Source organism: Phascolarctos cinereus, unplaced genomic scaffold (genome assembly GCF_003287225.1).
Source record: "Phascolarctos cinereus isolate Bilbo 61053 unplaced genomic scaffold, phaCin_HiC Scaffold_4;HRSCAF=312, whole genome shotgun sequence".
NCBI classification, from domain to species: domain Eukaryota; kingdom Metazoa; phylum Chordata; class Mammalia; order Diprotodontia; family Phascolarctidae; genus Phascolarctos; species Phascolarctos cinereus.
In genome coordinates this window covers 211,227,686-211,248,089 of record NW_027555847.1, presented here as the reverse complement: position 1 = coordinate 211,248,089, position 20,404 = coordinate 211,227,686, and the positions used below count along the sequence as shown (strand labels likewise).

Genomic DNA, 20,404 nt, shown 5'->3' with positions numbered 1-20,404 from the left:
TCAGAGATCCCTGTCCTAATCATTTACCCCGAAGAGGTCAAAGACAGAAAGCTCCCATATATCTAAAAATATTAATTGTGGTACTTTTTGAGGTAGCAAACAACTGGAAAATAGGGGCCTGTGAACTGCAGAATGGCTAAACAAATTATGAACTATGAATGTATTAGATCCTAAGAAACTGTACCATAAGAAACAAGGACTATGAATAATTCAGAGAACCATGGTAAATATATAAATTGAAGTACAGTGAAGTAAGCAGAACCAGGAAATTATATATACATACACACATGTGTGTATATGTATAAATCCACATCTATCTTATGTATGTATATATGTGTGTGTGTGTGTGTGTGTGTGTGTATATATATATATATGTAAAGAGAGAGAAAGAGAAGAGAGAGAGAGAGAGAGAGAGAGAGAGAGAGAGAGAGAGAGAGAAACTATAATAATTTAAATTCTAACAATAAAAAGAAGCCAAACACTGGGTAATTAAAATCAATTGATCCAAGTTGAGAAAATTTACCTCCTTTTCATTGCAGGAGTAGAGGACAACAAGTGTGTATTATTGCATATGTTCATGTGTTGGCTGGTTTTTCTGAACTTTTTTTTTCTTTTTAAATCTTTGTTACAAGGGATAGCTTGCTACAGCAATGGAAAGGGCAAGGGAGAGGGATATATTGGGAAGTGAATGTGATAGTAAAAACCAAAAAGCATCAATACAAAAATCAATAATAAAAGACAAAATAGAATTTGACATGCATTTATTAAGCAAATAGACACCCATGACACTGAGCAAGCTACCAGGGATACAAAGACAAAAGGAAAAAACATTCAGAGTCAGAGTAAGTTTCTAAATATAAAAACAAGTTACATTTTAGAATTAATGTAATAGAAAGAATCATGAAACCCACATAAACGTGGGCACATGAGAGTGAAGGCACACGCGCATACACCTTTACTTCCCCACATCATGGTCTTGTTTTAACTGTCATATCTGAAATCATTTTAGTTCTAATGTTTCAAGTGACCAGTGAAAAGAGAAAGTCTCTATTTTCTACAAGCCCACAGCTGTACTACTTGGTCTCCAAAATTACTGAAAGTAGCTTTAAGTTTGGGGGTATTTTAAAATGGACAACAGATAATATCACTAACAGAAAACTTCTGGTGTGGAGCCAAATACATAGGGCAAAAGGGCAGAATAAAAGAATGTAGAAAGTTCTGTGAGGTGTGGCAGGAAGAAAGAAAATTGCATTAAAAAGCAGTAACAAAGGGATACAGATTGAAGAGTTGAACTAACTCAGACAGATAAAGTATAATTATAACAAGATTTGTGGGTATAATAAACAGTTAAAAAAAAGCAGTCAATTCTGGGTTGTGTGGATCAGTAATCTTGGCTAAAATTCAAGAGTTGTATCTGAAGCAACAACCAAAAAGAATTAAAGGACCTTTCTCCTCCTCAAGGACCACGGGGATGAGAAAGCCTAGCTGGCTTAGGGTGGGAACAGTGTGAAACCAAGAAAACAGATTTCTCTCTCGAGCTAGGAAAAAGTAGATTCCATATAGCTATGCCAGGGACTTGTTACTTGCCAACTTGTATGTGGCTTGTATCTACAGATTCCTCATTGAAGCAATAGCTTACGCTCTATAACACTGAGTGTAATTCACTGCTTCTTTTTTTTCTTTTAAAATTTTTTATTGATATCATTTGTTGTTTCATTGCTTAATTTCTTCTAGTACTGCTCTCCCTTCATGAAAGCCACTCTGTATAACAAAGACTATTTTTTAAGGGAAAAAAATAGATGAAGAAAAATCTCTAACAAAACTTATAAGCAATAAGGATGAATCTTAGGTTTCAAGCCTGAGGTCCCGGGAAAAGGTTTTTGTTTTCTTATTCAATCTATAACTCGTTTTATTGGATTATTTAATCCATTCACATGTAAAGTTATAACAGTTAAGTTTATATTTTTATTGTTGCCTCTAATATGGCTTTATTTTTCTGTAATTCGTTGCTGCCAAGGACTTACTATAGAAGGAAGGTGAGTATCAACAAATCAAGGATTTTATTGGTGTGAAAACTTAGCCCACCCAAGCAGATTACAACTAACCTCAGTCTCAACCACCCTGCCTCAGCCTCAGAATCTTTCTGGAGGCTCATAGATTTTCATTGGCTTACCCATGTTAACATGGTTTGAAAGTATCTGAGGTAAGATTGGAATGTGGGTTTTATTGATTCCAAGTTCTATGCACTCTACTATACTGCACTCATGGAAGTGGGAGAGCTGAAAAGAATTATGTGTCAAAATCGCATTGCTAAGATTTTACTCTTCCAGAGAAAGACAGAGAGACAGGGAGGCAGAGAGAGACAGAAACTCTTCATTTAATTAATTCATTCAGTAAACACTTTTATTAAGCACCTGCTATGTGTCAGGCACTGTGCTAAGTGCTGAGGATACAAAAAGAGGCAAAAGATAATTCTCTGTTCTCAAGGATCTTATAAGCTAATGGGGAAGAAAACATGTAAACAAATATATACAAAGTAAACCATGTGTTTGGGATAAAAATGAAATAATTAGCAGAGGGAAAGCACTGGAATTATGAGGAGTTAAAGAAAGCTTCCTACAGAAGGTAGGATTTCAGTTGAAACTTAAAAGGAAGCCAGGGAGGTCAGTCATTGGAACACATGAGGGAGAGTGTTCCAGGCACAGGTTATAGCCAAAGAGAGTACCTGGAGCTGAGAGGAGTACCTTGCTCATGGAACAGCCAGGAGGCCAGTGTCACTAGATCAAAGGGTGTGTGTTGAGGAGTAAGGGGTAAGAAGACTACAGAGATAGGAAGGGACTAGGAGGACTCTGAATGCCAATGGAGTTTATTGAGTAGGGGGCTAACCTGATCAGACCTATGCTTTAGGAAAATCACTTTAGTGGCTGAATGGGGAAGGGATTGGAGTGCACAGAGACATGAGGCAGCAGGCTACTGCTGAAATCGAGGCATGAGGTGATGAGGGTCTTCACTAGAGTGGTGTCAGTGTGAGAGAGGAGAAGGACGCATATTCAAGAGGTGTTACAAAGGCAAAATCAATAGGCCTTGGCAACATATTGGATATGGGGGGGGCAGTGAAATACAGTGAGCAATCTAGAATGAATTTTAGGTTTCAAGCCTGAGGGACTGGAAGGATGGTGTTGCTCTCCACAGTAATGGGGAAGGTAGGAAGTGGAAAAGGTTTAGGGGAAAGATAATGAGTTTTGTTTTGGACATCATGAGCTTAAGATGTGTACTGGATATCTGGTTTGAGGTGCCTGAAAGGTATTTGGGGATGCAAGAGCAGGATAGGTAAATATTAGAATCTTTAGCATTAGGGTGGTATTTAAATCCATGGGAGCTAATGAGATCATCAAGTGAGTAGTACAGAGGATGAAGCACATAGGACCCAGGACAGAACCCTGAGGGACACCTCCGGTTACAGGGAGAGACCTAGAGGAAGATCAGGCGAAAGAGACAGTAAAGGGCCTGGCAAAGGGGCAGACAAGATTAGCAGCAAAACAAGCCCTAGATGATAAAGATTAGTTTTCAACCTAAAAGTTTTCAAGACTGAGTGGACACACTCAAATGCAACATACTTGCAGAAGGAAAGAGCTGGTGCAGAGAGAGTTTGGATGGGGCCGGAAGGACACCAGCATTTCCTTGGTCTACCAATGCAGGACCTTGGTGCTAAGCACACAGTTTTAAAAGCAAAGTTCCTTCTAGGAAGAATTGTTTTTCTAGGACAATCAGCACCTGATCCTCACCAGTCATGAAAATGAATCAAAATCTTGGTCTAAAACTATCTCTAGGGCAAGTGGGAAGAAGTCTGTTTCTAGGCTGGATCTTTTCTTCTAAAAACTAAGCACACACTCTCTCTCTCTCTCTCTCTCTCTCTCTCTCTCTCTCTCTCTCTCTCTCTCAGCTTCTCTGAGGGAACTAAATCCCACCTCAGACGCTACTGTGAGACCCTGGACAAGTCACTTCACTGTTCTGTGCCTCAGTTTCCTCATCTGTAAAATGAGGAAGTAGACCTCGATGGCCTTGAAGGCCCCTTCCATCTCTAGATCTATGAGAATCCTAAATTCCTGATACAGTCTGCTTACCTGTCCTAGAGTCCACTCTGTCTGCTGGCTGAGGGAGGCCACTGTGTCAATTGAGCTGAGATCCAGATGTTTAGCTCATTCTCATTCAGAGCCAGAGCAATGCGGCCCAGGGAGACGACATGATGATTTTTCCAATAAGATGGCTCATTCCAGACCTTGGAAAACAAACCCAGATTCAAAATAAACTGGTATAATATGTGCTACACTTTCCCAATGTTCAACAACCCTGGTATCCAGTACCTAATGTATTATAATCTACTGCACAGTACTTATATTTAGGACCTAAAGTAAACCCTAAAATGAGTCCCTAGAGGCATTTAAACCAACACTGCCTCCCCTCTTTTGGCCATCTTTTCACTAAGTCTTAAAAGAAATGGTAAGAATCTGGCTGTAAACAGGGACTTTGTTCTTTTAGTCTAACAAAAAACCAAGGAATCCTCAGCTCCCTTTGTGCCCTGCCTTGAATCTGTTTTGTTTATAGGTGAATGTCATCTTTCACGTTAGAATGCAAGCTCCTCAAGAGCAGGGACTGTTTTACTCTTTTCTTAGTGCCTGCCCCAGTGCCTAGCACATAGTAGGTGCTTAATGTTCCTTGACTGACTGCTAAGGGGCAGAGAAAAAGAAACAAAAGTAAACCTAGGAAATGTGGGCGTTTGTCCAGAGGTTGTTAATGTTAATTTTGAAGACTGATGAAAAGGTTGGGTACCTTTTCAGTAAAACTGAGCTCCATCAATAGAAATGGGCAAGTTTCGAATACTCACCAGCTAATTTTATGATCTGTGGATAACCTGGGCCTTAGATTTTCCTGAACAACTATGTGCCTTTCAGATGAGGAAACTGATGCATTTTACATATATATATATATGTGTGTGTAATATATATATATTACACACACATATACACATATATCATCTCTACCAAAAGGGAGATGTGAAAAATTAAAGAAAATGAAATCTCAATCTCAGACTGGGGTTCAAATCCCACCTCTTAGTATCTGTCTGACCACAGACAAGTCACAACCTCTCTGAGCTTGTTTCCTTATTTGTAGAGGATAGAGCTGGACCTGATGACCTCTGAAATCTCTTTCAGTTCTAAAAATGTTGCATACTTTTGAAACAGGTTTATTTGTAAACATTATTAGCTAACATGGAATTTGTGAGTAACCAGACAGTCACAGCCTCTCAACCTTTTTCCTGCTAAACCCTTGGCATTACCCTGACTATAGCAAATGGAAACTTTTATTACTCCTTCTGTGTTGACCTGTTTTGCTTTTTCCTTCAGGGCCATCAGTTGCGGCTGGCTGAAACTCAAAATGGTCCCTAGCATCTCAACATTCTTGGTAAACGTGTCCTCTTCCATACACAGCAGTTCTTGAGGAGACCAGCAGGCATTGGCTTCTGCTAGCTTTAAGATGTCATCTGAACTCGGAATTGTGACTCCTTGGCATTCTAGAGGGGGACAGAAGAAGAAACACTCTTCTGAGGGATCATTTTAGAAGAATTTTTTTTAAGAGCTAGAAGGGGCTCTAAGAGTGGCCATCCTTCCAGACTTTGAGGTAAAGCAACAGAGCAGAGAACCTATTAGAAAGATGACAGGTCTCAGAGACTTTTCCTCCTGCAATTAAAATAGCTTGGATGGAGAGGTTAAGGACTACAGACTGAAATTTCACAAGCTATGCTAGCTTGAAGGTTCTAAACCCTAGCAAACTTCTTCCTTGGGGCAGGTAGGGGGCACAGTGGATAGAGTGCTGGCCCTGGAGTCAGGGCGACCTGAGTTCAAATTTGGCCTCTGTCACTTGATACTGGCTCTGTGACTCTAGGCAAGTCACATCACCCGACTGCCTCACCACAAAAACAAAACAAAACAAAACAAAAACTTTTTCCTTGTTGGAATCCTTTTAATTGTCATGTCACGAAGAAAATTTATAAAGAGAATTGTATGAAAGGTCTATATGGAACTAACAAGAACAGTGCATCTTTCAGACTGTTTTCTGTTATTACTGAAGAGTAGAAAAAGAAAGAAAAGCACTAATCCTGAGGAGAAATACTGAGAAAATTTTTAAAGGACTTTAGTCAGTATTTCAAGTGACCTGAATTGTCTAAGACTGAGTTTTTAGACAAGCAAAAAGGAGTCAACTACGGTCACAATGAGGGTTTGAAGTGACTCAGTCTGTGATGATCAATCATAGCCAAAATACCGCAAAGAGTTATATATTTCTATATGTTTGTTACTGCTTTCATTCATTAATAAATTATATTTTGCAACTTTATTATTTACTTATAGATAAATAAGAATAATTACTACTGGGAAAGGAGGTTTATTCATTTAATTATATAATTAAATATTAAAGAACTGTGCTAAGGGCTCAAGCTAATCAATTAATGGCAGTTAGATGGTACAGTTGATAGAACAATGGACTGGGAATTAGGAAGACCTGAATTCAAATCCTGCCTCAGATACTTACTAGCTGTGTGACCCTGAGCAAGTCACTTAACCCTGTTTGCCTCAGTTTCCTCATCTGTAATATGAGCTGGAGAAAGAAATGGCAAACCATTCCAGTGTTTTTGCAAAGAAAAACCTGAAATGGGGTCATGAAGAGCCAGAAGCAACTGAAAAGCAACTGAAAAGCAAAGCTATTAGAGTTGAAAGAGACCTTGGGGACTAGCTAGTCCAGGTGTAGGGAACCTGAGACCTCGAGGCCATATGTGGCCCTCTAGGTCCTCAGGAGCAGTGCTTTGATTGAATCCAAACAGATTTGTGAAGTTTGTGAGTTTTCATCTCCCCCACTCACAAGCATAGTGTTTCTGCATGAAGAAAGTGTTTAATAAATGGTGGCCAAACTGAACTGAACTCAATCTAGTCAGTCCCACAGCTTTATCTATACTTTCTGATTCTTAATATGTCCCTCATTCTTTAGAGAAAAGTATCCAAATCTAATTGTCACATAGTAGTTTAATGAATGCTTGCTGACTTGATAAATGTATGTTGACTATAGGCCCTGTCTGGTTTCAGTACCACACTTGGTTCAACATAACAGAGGTGTCAAAAAAGCTTCCTAAGGGAAGAATTCACATGTGATTTTCTAAGCCAACATTAGCTGAAAGGGATCCTTATGTGCCCTTATGTATGGCTTAGTGGCCTTGTTTCTATTAGAGTTTGACACCACAAGAGAGGATTACTTAGAGCCTGAGAATTCAAACAAACTATCCATTTAATAAAAATATGTTTAAATGCTCCTGGCAAAAACAATCCCCAAGGTAGCTGATTAGGAAGATAAAGCAAATAAAAGCCTCCAAGAAGGGCTCCTGCCCAAGTCCTAAAGACTGCTTTTATATTTTTCTTGCCCAAAGAGCCCACAGATCTGGATGCCATAGTGGTCCACATAGTGCAAAGTTAACCCTAACTGCTCCCGATCCACACCATAACCTCCTTGCTCATGACAGGCCCAGGTGCTGTTATGGGAGTGTGAGGGGTTAACTCCTGCCTCCCCAGCTCCACCAGTTTTGTGGCTAAATGCCTTCAGAAGACCATCTATAACTGATGCTTCTATTTCCTTTCTTCTCATTCTGTTTTTGATTCTCTACAGTTTGGCTTCTGATTTCATCATTCAACTGAAATGTCCTCTCCAAAGTTACCAGTGATCTGATAACTGTCAATCCTTATTCAACACTCAGCAGTCTTTGACACTGCTGATTCCTCTCTTCCTGATAGCCTCTTCTCTTTAAGACAATATTTGATTCTGGTTCTACTGTTACCTGTTTTAACTGGTCCTTCTCAGTCTCCTTGCTATAGATCTACATCTAGGTCACATCTGATACTATCAATGTTCCCCAGGACCCTGTCCTGGGCCCTGCCCTCCCTCCCCTCCCCTTTCCTCTTCTTGTCCTATTTCATTGGTGATCTCATCAGCTTCCATGGAATCAATTATCATCTCTATGCTGATTATTCTCAAACCTACTTATTCATTCCTAACCTCACTCTTGACCTCTTTTACTTTTCCAATTGCCCACTAGACATCTCAAACTGGATGTCTCACAGACATCTTATGCTCAACTTGTCCAAAAACTGAACTCATTATCTTTCCCCCCCAATCACTCCCTCCCTTTCAAACTTCCCTAAGGCACCACCATTCTCCCAGTCCCCCAGGCTCAAAACCTAGGTGTCATCTTCTCAAACCCTCATTCTTTCTCACTCTCCTCTGCATATCCAATTCACTACCAAGCTGATTTTACCTTGGGAACATCTCTTATATATGCATTGTTAACATCTCTTGTATATGCCTTCTTCTTTCCTCTGAAACTACCACCACTCTGGTGCCCTCATCACCTCACACCTGGACTATTGCAATAATGGTTGGCCTCCTTGCCACAAGTCTCTCCCCACTCCAATTCATCCTCTACTCAGCTGTCAGACTGATCTTCCTAAAGCATAGGTATGATCACATACACACACCATTCATTAAATTCCCATGTGTCCTTCCAAGATCAAATATAACATCTTCCCTTTGGTATCCAAAGTCCTTCATAAGGGGCAGCTAGGTGGCGCAGTGGATAGAGCACTGGCCCTGAAGTCAGGAGGACCTGAGTTCAAATCTGACCTCAGACCAAACACTTGACACTTACTAGCTGTGTGACCCTGGGCAAGTCACTTAACCCCAATTGCCTAAAAAAAGGAAAATAAATTGGGGCAGCTAGGTAGCACAATGGATAGAGCACTGGCCCTGAAGTCAGGAGGACCTGAGTTCAAATCCAGTCTCATACACATAACACTCACTAGCTGTGTGAACCTGGGCAAGTCATTTAACCCCAACTGCCTTGCCAAAAAAAACCCCAAAACAACAAAGCCCTTCATAACCTGTTCCTTTCCTACTTTTCTGCTCTTCCTACACCTTACTCCCCCCTTACGTACTTGGACCTCAGAAGGACCCTCCATCTCCCAACTCTGAGCATTGTCATTGGCTGTCCACGCCTGGAATGCTCTCTCTATCTCTGCCCCTTGGCTTTCTTTAAGTTCCAGCTAAAATCCCACCTTCCACAGGAAGCCTTTCCCAATTCCCCTCAATTCTAATGCCTTCCCTTTGTTGATTATTTCCAATTTATTCTCTGTATAGTTTGTTTGTACAGAGATTGTCTGCATGTTATCTCACCCATTAGACTGTGAGCTTGAGGGCAAGGACTGTCTTTTGCCTTTCTTTTTTCTCCAGTGCTTATCACTGCCTAGCACACAGTAGGTGTTTAACAAATACTTACTGACTGACTGATTGACTGATTAGCATCCTGACCCATAAGAGGATCAAAAAGAAGTACTCTGGGGTAAGAAAGTGCTGAACTAGGCTTGGGGAGACCTGAGTTCTAGATTTGGCTTTGCTATTAGCAATGTAACCCTCAGTAAGTCACTTTATCTCTCTAGGCTTTACTTTCCTCATATAAAAACACAAGGAGATTTTTGGATCAGATGACTTCTAAAGTCTTTTCCAATTCTAAAATTCTATGCTTCAAAAGCATCTCATACTGACACACAAACTAAACCTTTAGGCTTAAGGAGAGTCCTCAGATAAACAAGGTAATAGAGGAATTGTTTGACTTTTATAAAGTCTAAGAAAGGAGATAATGAACAAGTCTGCTTCTCCTTCCAGGCAGGCTAGGCCAGCAGACCTTCTTGGCTTTCTCTATGCGACTAGAAAAGCAAAGTAATTCCCTACATAGTAGATAGTCTCAAGTTTCCTTTGTCAAAGGAGCCCCATTTTTTTATGTAAATGAGACATTGTGTCTGCTGGTCCCAGCTATGGCTTGTGTAAAGGACAACCAACAAATTCTGTCTTTGGAGAAAGTCTGGATTTATTTCCTGGGAACTTTCGACCAGAAATGCCGTCCTCTAGTAGATATCTGTGGCTATTTTTCCAGATGGAAAGTGCGTCCCTTCCTGCGGAGCCTAAGAGAATTTCTCTTCTATCCAACTTGATTGGGTAGTGGTAGTTACACATAATGCTTAATTTGAGTAGTTATACTCATGTTCAGCTATTGGCACATCATTCTGGGATGTACAATGCTAAACCCAAATCAATCAAGTATGGCTGTAAAGCTAATGAAGAAAGAATAGCAAATGAAATACCAACTCCTCAGATTGAGGGCTTTGAGGAAAGCAGTTATGAACTGTAAGAGGATAGTGAATATCAAGACAGGGTTCTGGTGCTAAATGCACAAATCTAGAAGATACTGGGAATACATGTTTCTGAGACCATTGATGCCTAACACTTATCTCTAGTCAAAGACCATACTGGCGTTAAAGTATTGTTAAGGTACATAGGAAGTCTTTGTAAGAAAAAACTTCTTAAGGTATAATGTTATCCAAATAACTACCTAAGGAATCTTCCTATCTAAAAAATTTCCTAAAGGATATACTTTAAAAAAAAAAAGGATTGCCTGAAATGCTCTTTCCTCAGCTCCACCTCCTGGCTTCAAGTCCTAGCTAAAGCCCCACCCACATCAAACTTTCCCCAATCAGTTCTACTGCCTTCCCTCCATTGATTATCTAAAATTTATCCTGTACATATCTTGTTTGTACATAGTTGTTTATATGTTGTCTCCCCCTTTAGACTATGTGCTCCTTAAGGGCAGGGACCTTTGCCGTTCTTTGTATCCCTAGCACTTAGCACAGTGCCCTTGCATATAACAGGCACTTCATAAATGTTTACTGACCGAAAAAAAAAATATTTTCAGTTACAAATTCTCTACCTCCCTCCATCCCTTCCTCTACCCATTGAGAAGGCAAGAACTAATGATACTCACTATACATATGAAGCCATGTAAAACATATTTCCACAAGGGATAGAGTTGTCTAAATAGACAGTGGGCCTCAGGAAGTAGCAGGTTCCCTCTTACTAAAGATCCAGGTGACCACTTCTTAGACATGTCCTGTTGAGGTACAGTTTGAACCAGATGACTTCCAAAGCTGTGAATGAGATGTGGCATATACATTTCTACACCATCCCCCTACTCCTCAGTGATTTATATAGGTTGCCTTTTGAAGAGGGTCCATCCAGTACAGTGCTCTGTAAAGTGTGAATTTAATAAATACTGTTGGTTGACTGATTCTTATCCTGAAAAATTCTCTCTTAGGTCTTCCCACAGTCTCCAGGGTCATGGTAATGATGCATCTGGCATGTAGGTCAGTCTTACTCATAAAAGGATGATGATTTCAGGAAGGCCCTACTGCATCCTTAAAATATTGCCTACATTTGTTGACTGGTGCCTGAAATTCCAGTTTAGGGGAAACATTTTATCACTAATCTTTTCTGTTGTTTCAGTCACATCTGACTCTTTGTGACCCCATTTGGGGTTTTCTCAGCAAAGATACTAGAGTGGTTTGCATGAATCTTTTACACTTTAGTAAGAATGAATCTCAGATCTTTTCCTGAGAGCAGGTTTCAACTGGGCTTAGGGGAAGAAAGAATTAAGGAATAGAAGGAAGGAGTTGGAGTTGGATGACCCTAATGAGAAAATAATGGTACAGAAGAGGAAAACTAGGGGGACTAAAGACAAACTTCCCAGATTTCACAATTTCCCTTATAGTCACTCTAGGTGGGAATGTTAGGAACTTACAGAACCATATCACCTGTTCAGTTGACCAATTTCAATTGTAAACTCATTCCCTGATGAAACATGACCTAAGCATTTTTTTCATATGCAGAGGAGAATTAAAAAAAAATAACACAGCATAAAATGTGTTTATCCCTAGAGTCTACCAGCTCTGGTAAGCAGCACTGAGACCTGACTGTAATGTCTTTTAAAAAGTTGAAATTATTTGACATTTGACTTTTGTAACTCTGTCACTTGATAGACATTCAATCAAGTCCTGTGAAAACAAGAGGCCCCTGAACTGCTGGGAACTCAGCCAGAAATGTCACTACTATGGAATTGGCCCAGGTATCAAAAACACACTCACCATCTCTGGGATCAGATGTGTGAACATTTCTGCTGGTGTTCTGGATGGATTCAAAAACAGTCCACAGAAATTCTTTAGGGAGTTGAGTTCCTACCATTTTGGAAGCTGTCTGCTGAAGGACATCAGGAAACTGTGGAGGTAGAAAGGATGGAGGAGAAAGTTATTAAAGCAATTAACTGCAACAAAGGATCACATTAATCTTTATTTAAACTGTAGTCCTATTACTTCCCCCACAGTAGCTTCTCCTATTGATTAAGTTCACTGAATAGTTAATCCCAGTCAGTTTATAAGTGTGGGGTACTGGCAATTGCCCTAGGCAATGGACTCCCAAAGAGATCAATCTGATGTTCAGTTGTTTTTTTGCAGTAGAGTTTGACTCCTTGTGACCCCATTTAGGGTTTTCTTGGCAAACCTACTGAGTGGTTTGTTATTTCCTTCTCCATCCCATTTTACAGATGAGGAAACTGAGGCAAACAGTAAGTGATTTCTTCTAAGGTCACATAGTTAGTAAATGTCTGAGGCTGGATTTGAACAGGCCCAGCACCACCTAGCTGCCTAACAGGGTAGAAATAGTAATAGTCAATAAAAGCTTAAAGTTGGGAAAACCCGATTTTGCATCCTATCTCTGATACTTACTAGCTTCTTATATTTATTATAGCCCATAGTCATGAATAAGTCAGCTAGCATCTCTGAGGTTTAGGAAATTTACTTTTCTTTTTTTCAAAAGTAAATTTATATTAATATTTGTTGGTTTTACATCACATTCATCTCTGTCTCTCTGTCTCTTTCTCTCTTTCTCTCTCTCCTCCTCCTCCTCCTCTCCTCTCCCTTTCTCTCTCCCTTCCTCCTAGAAAACCATTCCTTATCACAAAGAATATAAAAAATAATAGCTAACACAGATATGGTGCTTTAAGGTTTGCAAAAGGCTTGACACATATTGCCTTAATTTATCCCCTCAATACTGGGAAGTGCTATTATTATCCCCACTTAATGGATGTGGAAACTGAGGTTTAAAGAGGTTAAAATTACTTGCCTAGGGTCATACATCTAGTAAAACCCTGAGGCAGGGTTTGAAAAAATACAATCTAGCCAAACTGTTCATATGTTAAACAACACGTAAAAAAAGTCTGACATTATATGTACTGTTTCAAATCCATGGTCTTCCCCCACCACTTCTACCTCTGAAACAAGAGGGAGGTATCAGGCAACTTTGTAAGGCCATAAGTCATAGGACTTTAGCTGCCATTGGTGCAGGGCACTCCCAGATAAATGAAATCACAAATCCCTGGCATCAGCATATGACCTCCTTCATAGAAATGGGGATAGGGATGAACTCTAATCTAGAATTTTAGGTATCAAATCAAAGAGGAAGACAACATTTTGAGGGCCAGCTGTTGCAGCAGCAAGACCTTCCTAGCATTCTATTATACCTCATCTAGAATAAATACTTTTTTCAAACCTGAAATTCACAAAGCTTCACATAATGCTTTGCTTTGCACCTCTTTGATGTACTTATTAATGCTGTACATAATAGTCGCTCATGATACCAGACAAGCTCTATGAGGTCAGGAAATATGACTTTGTTTCTCCTCTAGCATGTCACAAAGGGCTCTGCATACAGTAGGTACTTCATAAATGTTTACTGAATGAATGTCCATCAATCCAGAGAATTAATCACATTCTCCTATGAAGCCTTGACCTACAGTTTCTCACGCAGAGAAAATGTCATTCAAGTGATATTTTTCTTCTTATCACACTAGGCATAAAACCTAATCCCTGTATCAATAAGTAAGATTTGAGCACCTGTGACTAACAGTATTTGTAAATATATCTGGAAATATGCATCTTCTTTGTGTATATATGTGAATGTTTGCATCTGGAAAAACGTGCAAATGTATATTGTGTTTATGTATAAGAAGGCATGCTATTCACGTGTTGTATAGTTGTGAGTGTACAGTGTTTTGTATGTACATGTTTATGCAACAATATCTGTGTATACTCATAGTATGTGCAATTACGTGGGGACAGATATTCACATGCGTTATAGAGGGACCAAATGGCAGCCCATTAATTGTATCTATCTCCCTCCAGAAGTCCTGGTGGGGAAGTCAAATTTAATTTAGTTATTTTACTACTTCCTGGGTCTCTGCTTGCCTGAAGTTCACTGGTATAAAAGTCTATTCCAAAAATTCTGTGAGAAGCTGGGCCCTCTAAGATGAAGCTGAGGTACTTCCACCCTCACTAACTGTAAGCCTCTCTGCTATATTATGTCACACATTATCTCTAATCACTCAACACAATCTCCTAAAATCTCTGAAATCAGGGATTGGGAGGTACCTTAGCAGCAATGACACTTAATTCATCTCCTGAAAAGAGAACTAGAAATGGCCCAATGTCCTTTGTTGTTTCAACTGTCCAATTCTGAGGGAGTCTGGAAAGGAAGGAGAAAAGCTGAAAACCACAAGGAATTACAAGAATGTAAGAGGAAAGCCACATGTTTTGTCTATGTTAGCAACAGAGACTTTCTTGTATGAAACAGAGTTTTATTGGCTCAAGAGTAACTTCCTCCATATTCGAAAGGAAGGAGTCCATAGCAAATTATAGGATATTATTTCACTGCAATTAATTCCGCAGGATTGCCCAATTAAAGTGAGAGAGACGTGGTTAAAAACCACATCACATTTGGTAGAGTCTGTTAAAGAAGCCTATCACATTGTCAGTTTGGCGTCTCCCTTTATGGTAGAGTAAGGCTGGATCCTTTAGCTAAACTAGTCCCTATTATTCAGATTGATGAAAAATAGCACTACCCTGGTTTTTGCTGTTGTTGTTTAGTCCTTTCAGTTGCATTTGACTCTTCATGACTCCATTTGGCGTTGTCTTGGCAAAGATACTTGAGTGGTTTGCCATCTCCTCCTCCAGCTCATTTTACAGATGAGAAAACTGAGGCAAACAGGGTTAAGTAAGGGGCAGCTAGGTGGCTCAGGGGACAGAGCACCGGCCCTGAATTCAGAAGGACCTGAGTTCAAATCCGGCCTCAGACACATAACACTTACTAGCTGTGTGACCCTGGGCAAGTCACTTAACCCCATCGCCTAGCCAAAAAAACCAAACAAACAGGGTTAAGTGACTTGCCCAGGGTCACACTTTGAGGCCACATTTGAACTCAGGAACATGAGCCTTCCTGTCTCCAGGTCCAGAACTCTATCAACTATGCCATCTAGCTGCCCACTACCCTGATACCTGGCCAAAAAACTTAGACATTTTTCTCTCAGTTTAGAATTCTGTTTTCTCCAGAGAGATTTCTTTTGCCTAAAAGTGATAGTTCATTAATAATTTTATGTTTAACATTATTAATTTTCTTTTTCTTGAGAGACAGATGCATAGCATAGTGGATAAAGCCAACCTCCAAGCCAGGAAGACAAAGGTTCAAATCCCAATTCTGATACATACTAGCTGTGTGGCCCTGGTCAAGTCACTTGACCTCTTAGTGCTCTAGGCAACTCTCTCAAATTGTAGCATCACCTGAGTCCCAAAACCCATTGGTATGGGACTCTTTCCTCCACTGGTGGAGACATGCCCTGAGCCTGCATGAGGAGTAGGGGAGAGTTGGTGACCGAGAGAGAACTATTCAGTCTCTTCAAGCTCCTGAGCCTCTTCAAGTTCTTGAGTCCATTGATATCTATCAATGAGGAGAGAGTCCCACGCCAAATGGGCTTTGGGTTACAATAGGTTGAAGAGAAAGTCCTGACCTGCATTGATAGGGGGAGTTTCCTTTACTAATGAAATCATTGGTCTACCCCCTTTCCCTAGCCATCATTAAGACCAACAATAATGTCAGACATTTGTATAGCACCTTTAACATTTTTCAAAGCCTGATAATGATTGCCTGTCCTCATCAAAACCTATCTGATCCTATCCTCATCCTAACTGTTTAATCCAGGCAGGGCAGTTATTGTTATCCCACTTTTACAGATGAGGAAACTAGCCCAACCAAGCTAAATGAATCCCTAAGGTCACATAACGAATCAGAGGCAGAGCCAAGACAAAGGCTCCTGAGCCTTGTGCAGAAAGAAAAGTATGGCGATGTCTAATATCAGGAGGTTCTGACTTCTGAATCAATTCAAGAGTCTCTCTGTTGCTAGAAATTTGTGTTCCTTTGCATTATGTCAGCAAGACAACAGAGGGAAAGCCATTAACCAGAAGAAACAAACACAGATGGACCTAGACTGTGGGTAAAGCCAAAGGCTGACCATCTCACCCATGCAGCTGCAGGAGCTTGTGTTTCACTTCAGTCTTTTGCTCAGGGCTGAGGCTGGTGCAGAATTTGAGTCTGTCCATTGCTGTGGCCAAGGCCCTAAGGTGAATCCCATTTTGGATAATGGCTGGAGGCAAATGGCAGATGAGGTTTCCAATGATGTCAATGTCGTATTCATCGGTAATAGAATCATTCTGAAACCAAGAGGCCAGAGCTGGGAAAACTGTCTCCCAGGCACATCCAGGAGAATGCTTTGTTATAGTCACTTGACATGGGGTGATTTTACTTACAACCCTATCAAATGCTTTGGTTGTTACAAGACCTTCAGTCTTTTGGATTAGGTGGAAATGGAACAGGGCCTGAATTTATCCCAGTGATGCAAGCATCAGGTTTCTGGAAAACTGCATTGTGGACTTGGCATACATAAGACACAAAATCTTTAAGAGATAGAACTGTGTGAGTGGGGATGGCTAGGAATTAAACAGAAGGTGGGTGCTTCATAGATGCACTTGGGTAATTATTTTTAAAAAAAGAGGGATACTTGATCAATCTCCCTTCTAACACAGCCTGAATATAGTCACTGAAAACGGGCTGTTTCAAGCCCTCTAGGGAATTAAACGGATACAGTTGTTCTTACACATACATGCATGGAGTGGGAAGCAGCCAATATCTTGTAATGTGAAGACTACTCCCCCAAACTCTTCCTCATTGAGATCTGACATTCCATCATTAGTGACTCATTCTTTGGTGTTAAGCATTATACTCAGCATGCAAACTTCTTTTTAAATGAATCTATCAAATTACTTTCCTTTCTCACAGGAGAGACTGGGACAATATGAAAACTGAAGGAATCCTAGCACAAAAGAATAAGCCAAAAAGGGCAAGGGGGTGGGGGAAGAATAAGAAGGCAGAGAGTGTTAAATACAAACTTTTCTGCCTCTACAATGTTGTGTGGTATCAGCTAGACTAGGTTCTTTCTTCTTCTTTAGGATGCTGATGCTTCAGTGTAAAAGAATATCACTTGCCCTGAGAATGGATGAATTGTGAAGAACTCAAAGAAGTATAGGAAGACTTATATGATCTGATTCAGAGTGAAGTAAACAGAACCATCCTCACCACATGCACAGTGTTTACAATAACATATTTGGAAAGAACTAGAAAAAATGAAATGGAACACTGGGTAACCATAAATATAAATGGAATAACCACGATAACCAATCTTAAACCCAGAGAAGAGATGACAAAATGTGCATCCCTCCATTCGCGGTTTTTTTTTTCCCCTTGAGGTGGAGGGTTTGTAACATATAGGTTTGTATATATGATCAGACTACATTGATGTGTGGTTTAATTTTGCTGAGCTAATTTTTTCTTCTTTCATTTTTATTCTTTGTCACATGAGATAGCTTTCTGGGGGAGAAGATGGGGAAGGTATGTATTTGGAAGGTAGGTGATATAAAACCAAAAAGAATGAATAATTTTTTTTAAAAGTATGCTGCTTCAGAATATTATTTTTCTTGCTATTCTGGTGACACTCCAGTTTCCCAGAGTCTCATGAAACCCAAGACTTGAATACTGCAGGAATTTTTGCCAAACTGTTACCATCTATTCCTTCCCTTATTCTGCAGGTTAAGAGGTGGTACTGAGACTTTACTCTAAGAAGGGATAACCAGTGTTTACTTTGAGTAACAGGGAACGCTTGGGGAAGTGGAGGCACCGTGCAACAGAGGACGGTTAAACACAAGCCTCTTTCAGAGCAGGAAGGAACTTTTCTTACCAAGCACTGCCGTACTTTTCTGATAATTGAATTCTTTTTGTGAGAATCTAAAATAAGAGTGTTCAGCTGGGTCTTCCCTAGGCTAATCAGAAATGGAACACACTGAGAATCTGAGACCAGCTCCAGATAACGGGCCCTGGAAAGAGAGCAAGGGAAAGTGAGGAGGAAGAACACAGCTTTCCTGCTGCCTTTATCAGCCATATCACAGTTTTGTACTTAACTGGTCTCAAGTTGATTCCTGTGGGATTATTTCCTCAACTTATTAGAATCTCCTATTGGTCAGAGAACATGTCTGACACTCACAATGCCTAGCACAGTCCTAGGCATGTAGCATGAGCTTAATAAATACTTGCTGATTGATGGTTAACTGATTGAACATATGTAAAACACCTTGCAAACCTTAAACTACTGTATACATATTTGCTATTATTATTAAAGAAGGAAAGAAGGGGAAGGGGATGGAGAAGAGAGGGGAGAGAGAGAAGAAAATGGGGAGGCAAAGGAAGGAGGACTGGGAATGTGAGAACGGAAAGAAGAGAGGGGGAGGAATAGTATCCAGGCAGGTCTTGCAAAGCTAGACTGCATTTCTTTTGAGGCCTGCCCTGAAATTCTGAAAGCAAAACCAGTCAACGAATTAACATGGAGAACCTTTATTTAAAGCATCTGTAATTTCATCTGGCTTCTGAATAGAGTTGTAAATTCTACTTAGAATTAAGAGGTATCAGTTAATTCTTCAATTCACAAGGAATGAAGAATCTCTTTCTGATTTTTTTTCCACAGGGACCCAAAACTTAAATATCGATCCTAGATTCCCATGTGTAAAGATGAATTTTCTTCTATTTTTTCTGGAATTATAATGATATTTTATTCTGTACATTAAAACTACTTTCATTTTTCTCATCAAAAGACGAAGAAATACTCAATTTACTGCCTTTAGAATCCCTTAAATCATTAGTTCATTATTAGTGCTTCTCATTTCTATCTTGATGTTTGAAATGAACTTTCTAGGGTCCTGGTCTCCAAAGTTATTTAAAGAAATAGAGGGTTACAGACCAAGCTTGCTGCCACTTAATAATGATATTAGCTAATATTTATATAATATTTTTGATTTTGCAAAATACTTAACATTTATTATGTTATTTGATCCTTAAAACCACCTTGTGAGGTAGGTGCTGTTATTATCCCCATTTCACAAGTGCAACTGAGGCTAAGAAATGTTAAATGACTTTCCCAGAGTCACACAGCTAATAAGTGTCTAAGACAGGATTAATGTAGAGTCAGTGTATGTAAATTTTGAAGTGCTCCATGTAGGTAGGTAAGGGAGAATTATGGTAAATTCTATCTATACACTGCTAAGCCATGGTTAGGATCCCAATGATGCTTACTTACGGGAGTGCTGACAGGAGAAAGGGAGGCAGAGATGAGCGAGATTCCTTCCAGTACTTCCAAGCTAAACAATTAACCTGAAAGAATAAAGTGAAGTCTGAAGATTTCTAGGCATTATGAGATCTGAACAAGCCAAGCCTAGCTTGTTACAAGTGATTTAAGATGACCCTGAAGTCTTCAAAATAATAATATTAATAATAACAGCTAGCACTTATATAGCACTTTAAAGTTTGCAAAGTGCTTTAATTATGTTAACTCATTTGAGCCTCACAACAACTCTACGAATAAGGTGCTATTATTATCCTCATTCTACAAATAAAGCATAGTCTCAGAGTGTCCAATCCCCACCAATTTAACTAGGCAGGGCAGAGCCTTTCATACATCTAAGAAACAGATGCCAGGTCCTTCATCAAAACTTTATGGCCTTGTCTAATAAAGCTATATAACAAATATTAGTCTTCCTTTTCTATCATCACTCAAAGAAAGAACTGAGTGAACCAATGGTATAGAAATCTTTTAATTCCAATTTTAAACATATCTAAGTAAAAGGAAGGAAAATGCTCTCCATATTCACCTGGGAAGGGCCACCTTACCCAAGGCCCTGGATTTTACAGATATTGCAAGCTCATGACATATGTGATATAACTCTAGTCACGTTTGTACTCTCTCAAAAACTATGATAAATAAGGTATGCTGATGACACATCTCATTCACAGTATCAAATAGTCTTACACTTATTTGGAAGATAAAGTTTTATATGAAAAATATTCTCAGAGCATTTTTTAATCAAATATTCCAATAATAAAGGACAATAGTGTGTGTGTGTGGGAGGGCATTTTTAAATTCAAATAATTATAAGCACATATGTAGTAATTTAAAAAACAATCACTCCCCCACATACACATATCATAAATGTGTTTC

The 20,404-nt window shown here is 39.6% G+C and overlaps 1 protein-coding gene across 1 annotated transcript in view; it reads right to left on the bottom strand.

The window, feature by feature from the left end:
- Positions 1–20,404, bottom strand: part of LOC110193535 (otoancorin) — a 54,061-nt gene that overhangs the window by 14,630 nt on the left and 19,027 nt on the right. The window contains 8 exon segments of the mRNA XM_020965405.2: positions 4,125–4,195; positions 4,198–4,279; positions 5,385–5,572; positions 12,069–12,198; positions 14,406–14,499; positions 16,327–16,517; positions 18,098–18,233; positions 19,487–19,560. Coding sequence (XP_020821064.2) covers positions 4,125–4,195; positions 4,198–4,279; positions 5,385–5,572; positions 12,069–12,198; positions 14,406–14,499; positions 16,327–16,517; positions 18,098–18,233; positions 19,487–19,560 — 966 coding nt within the window.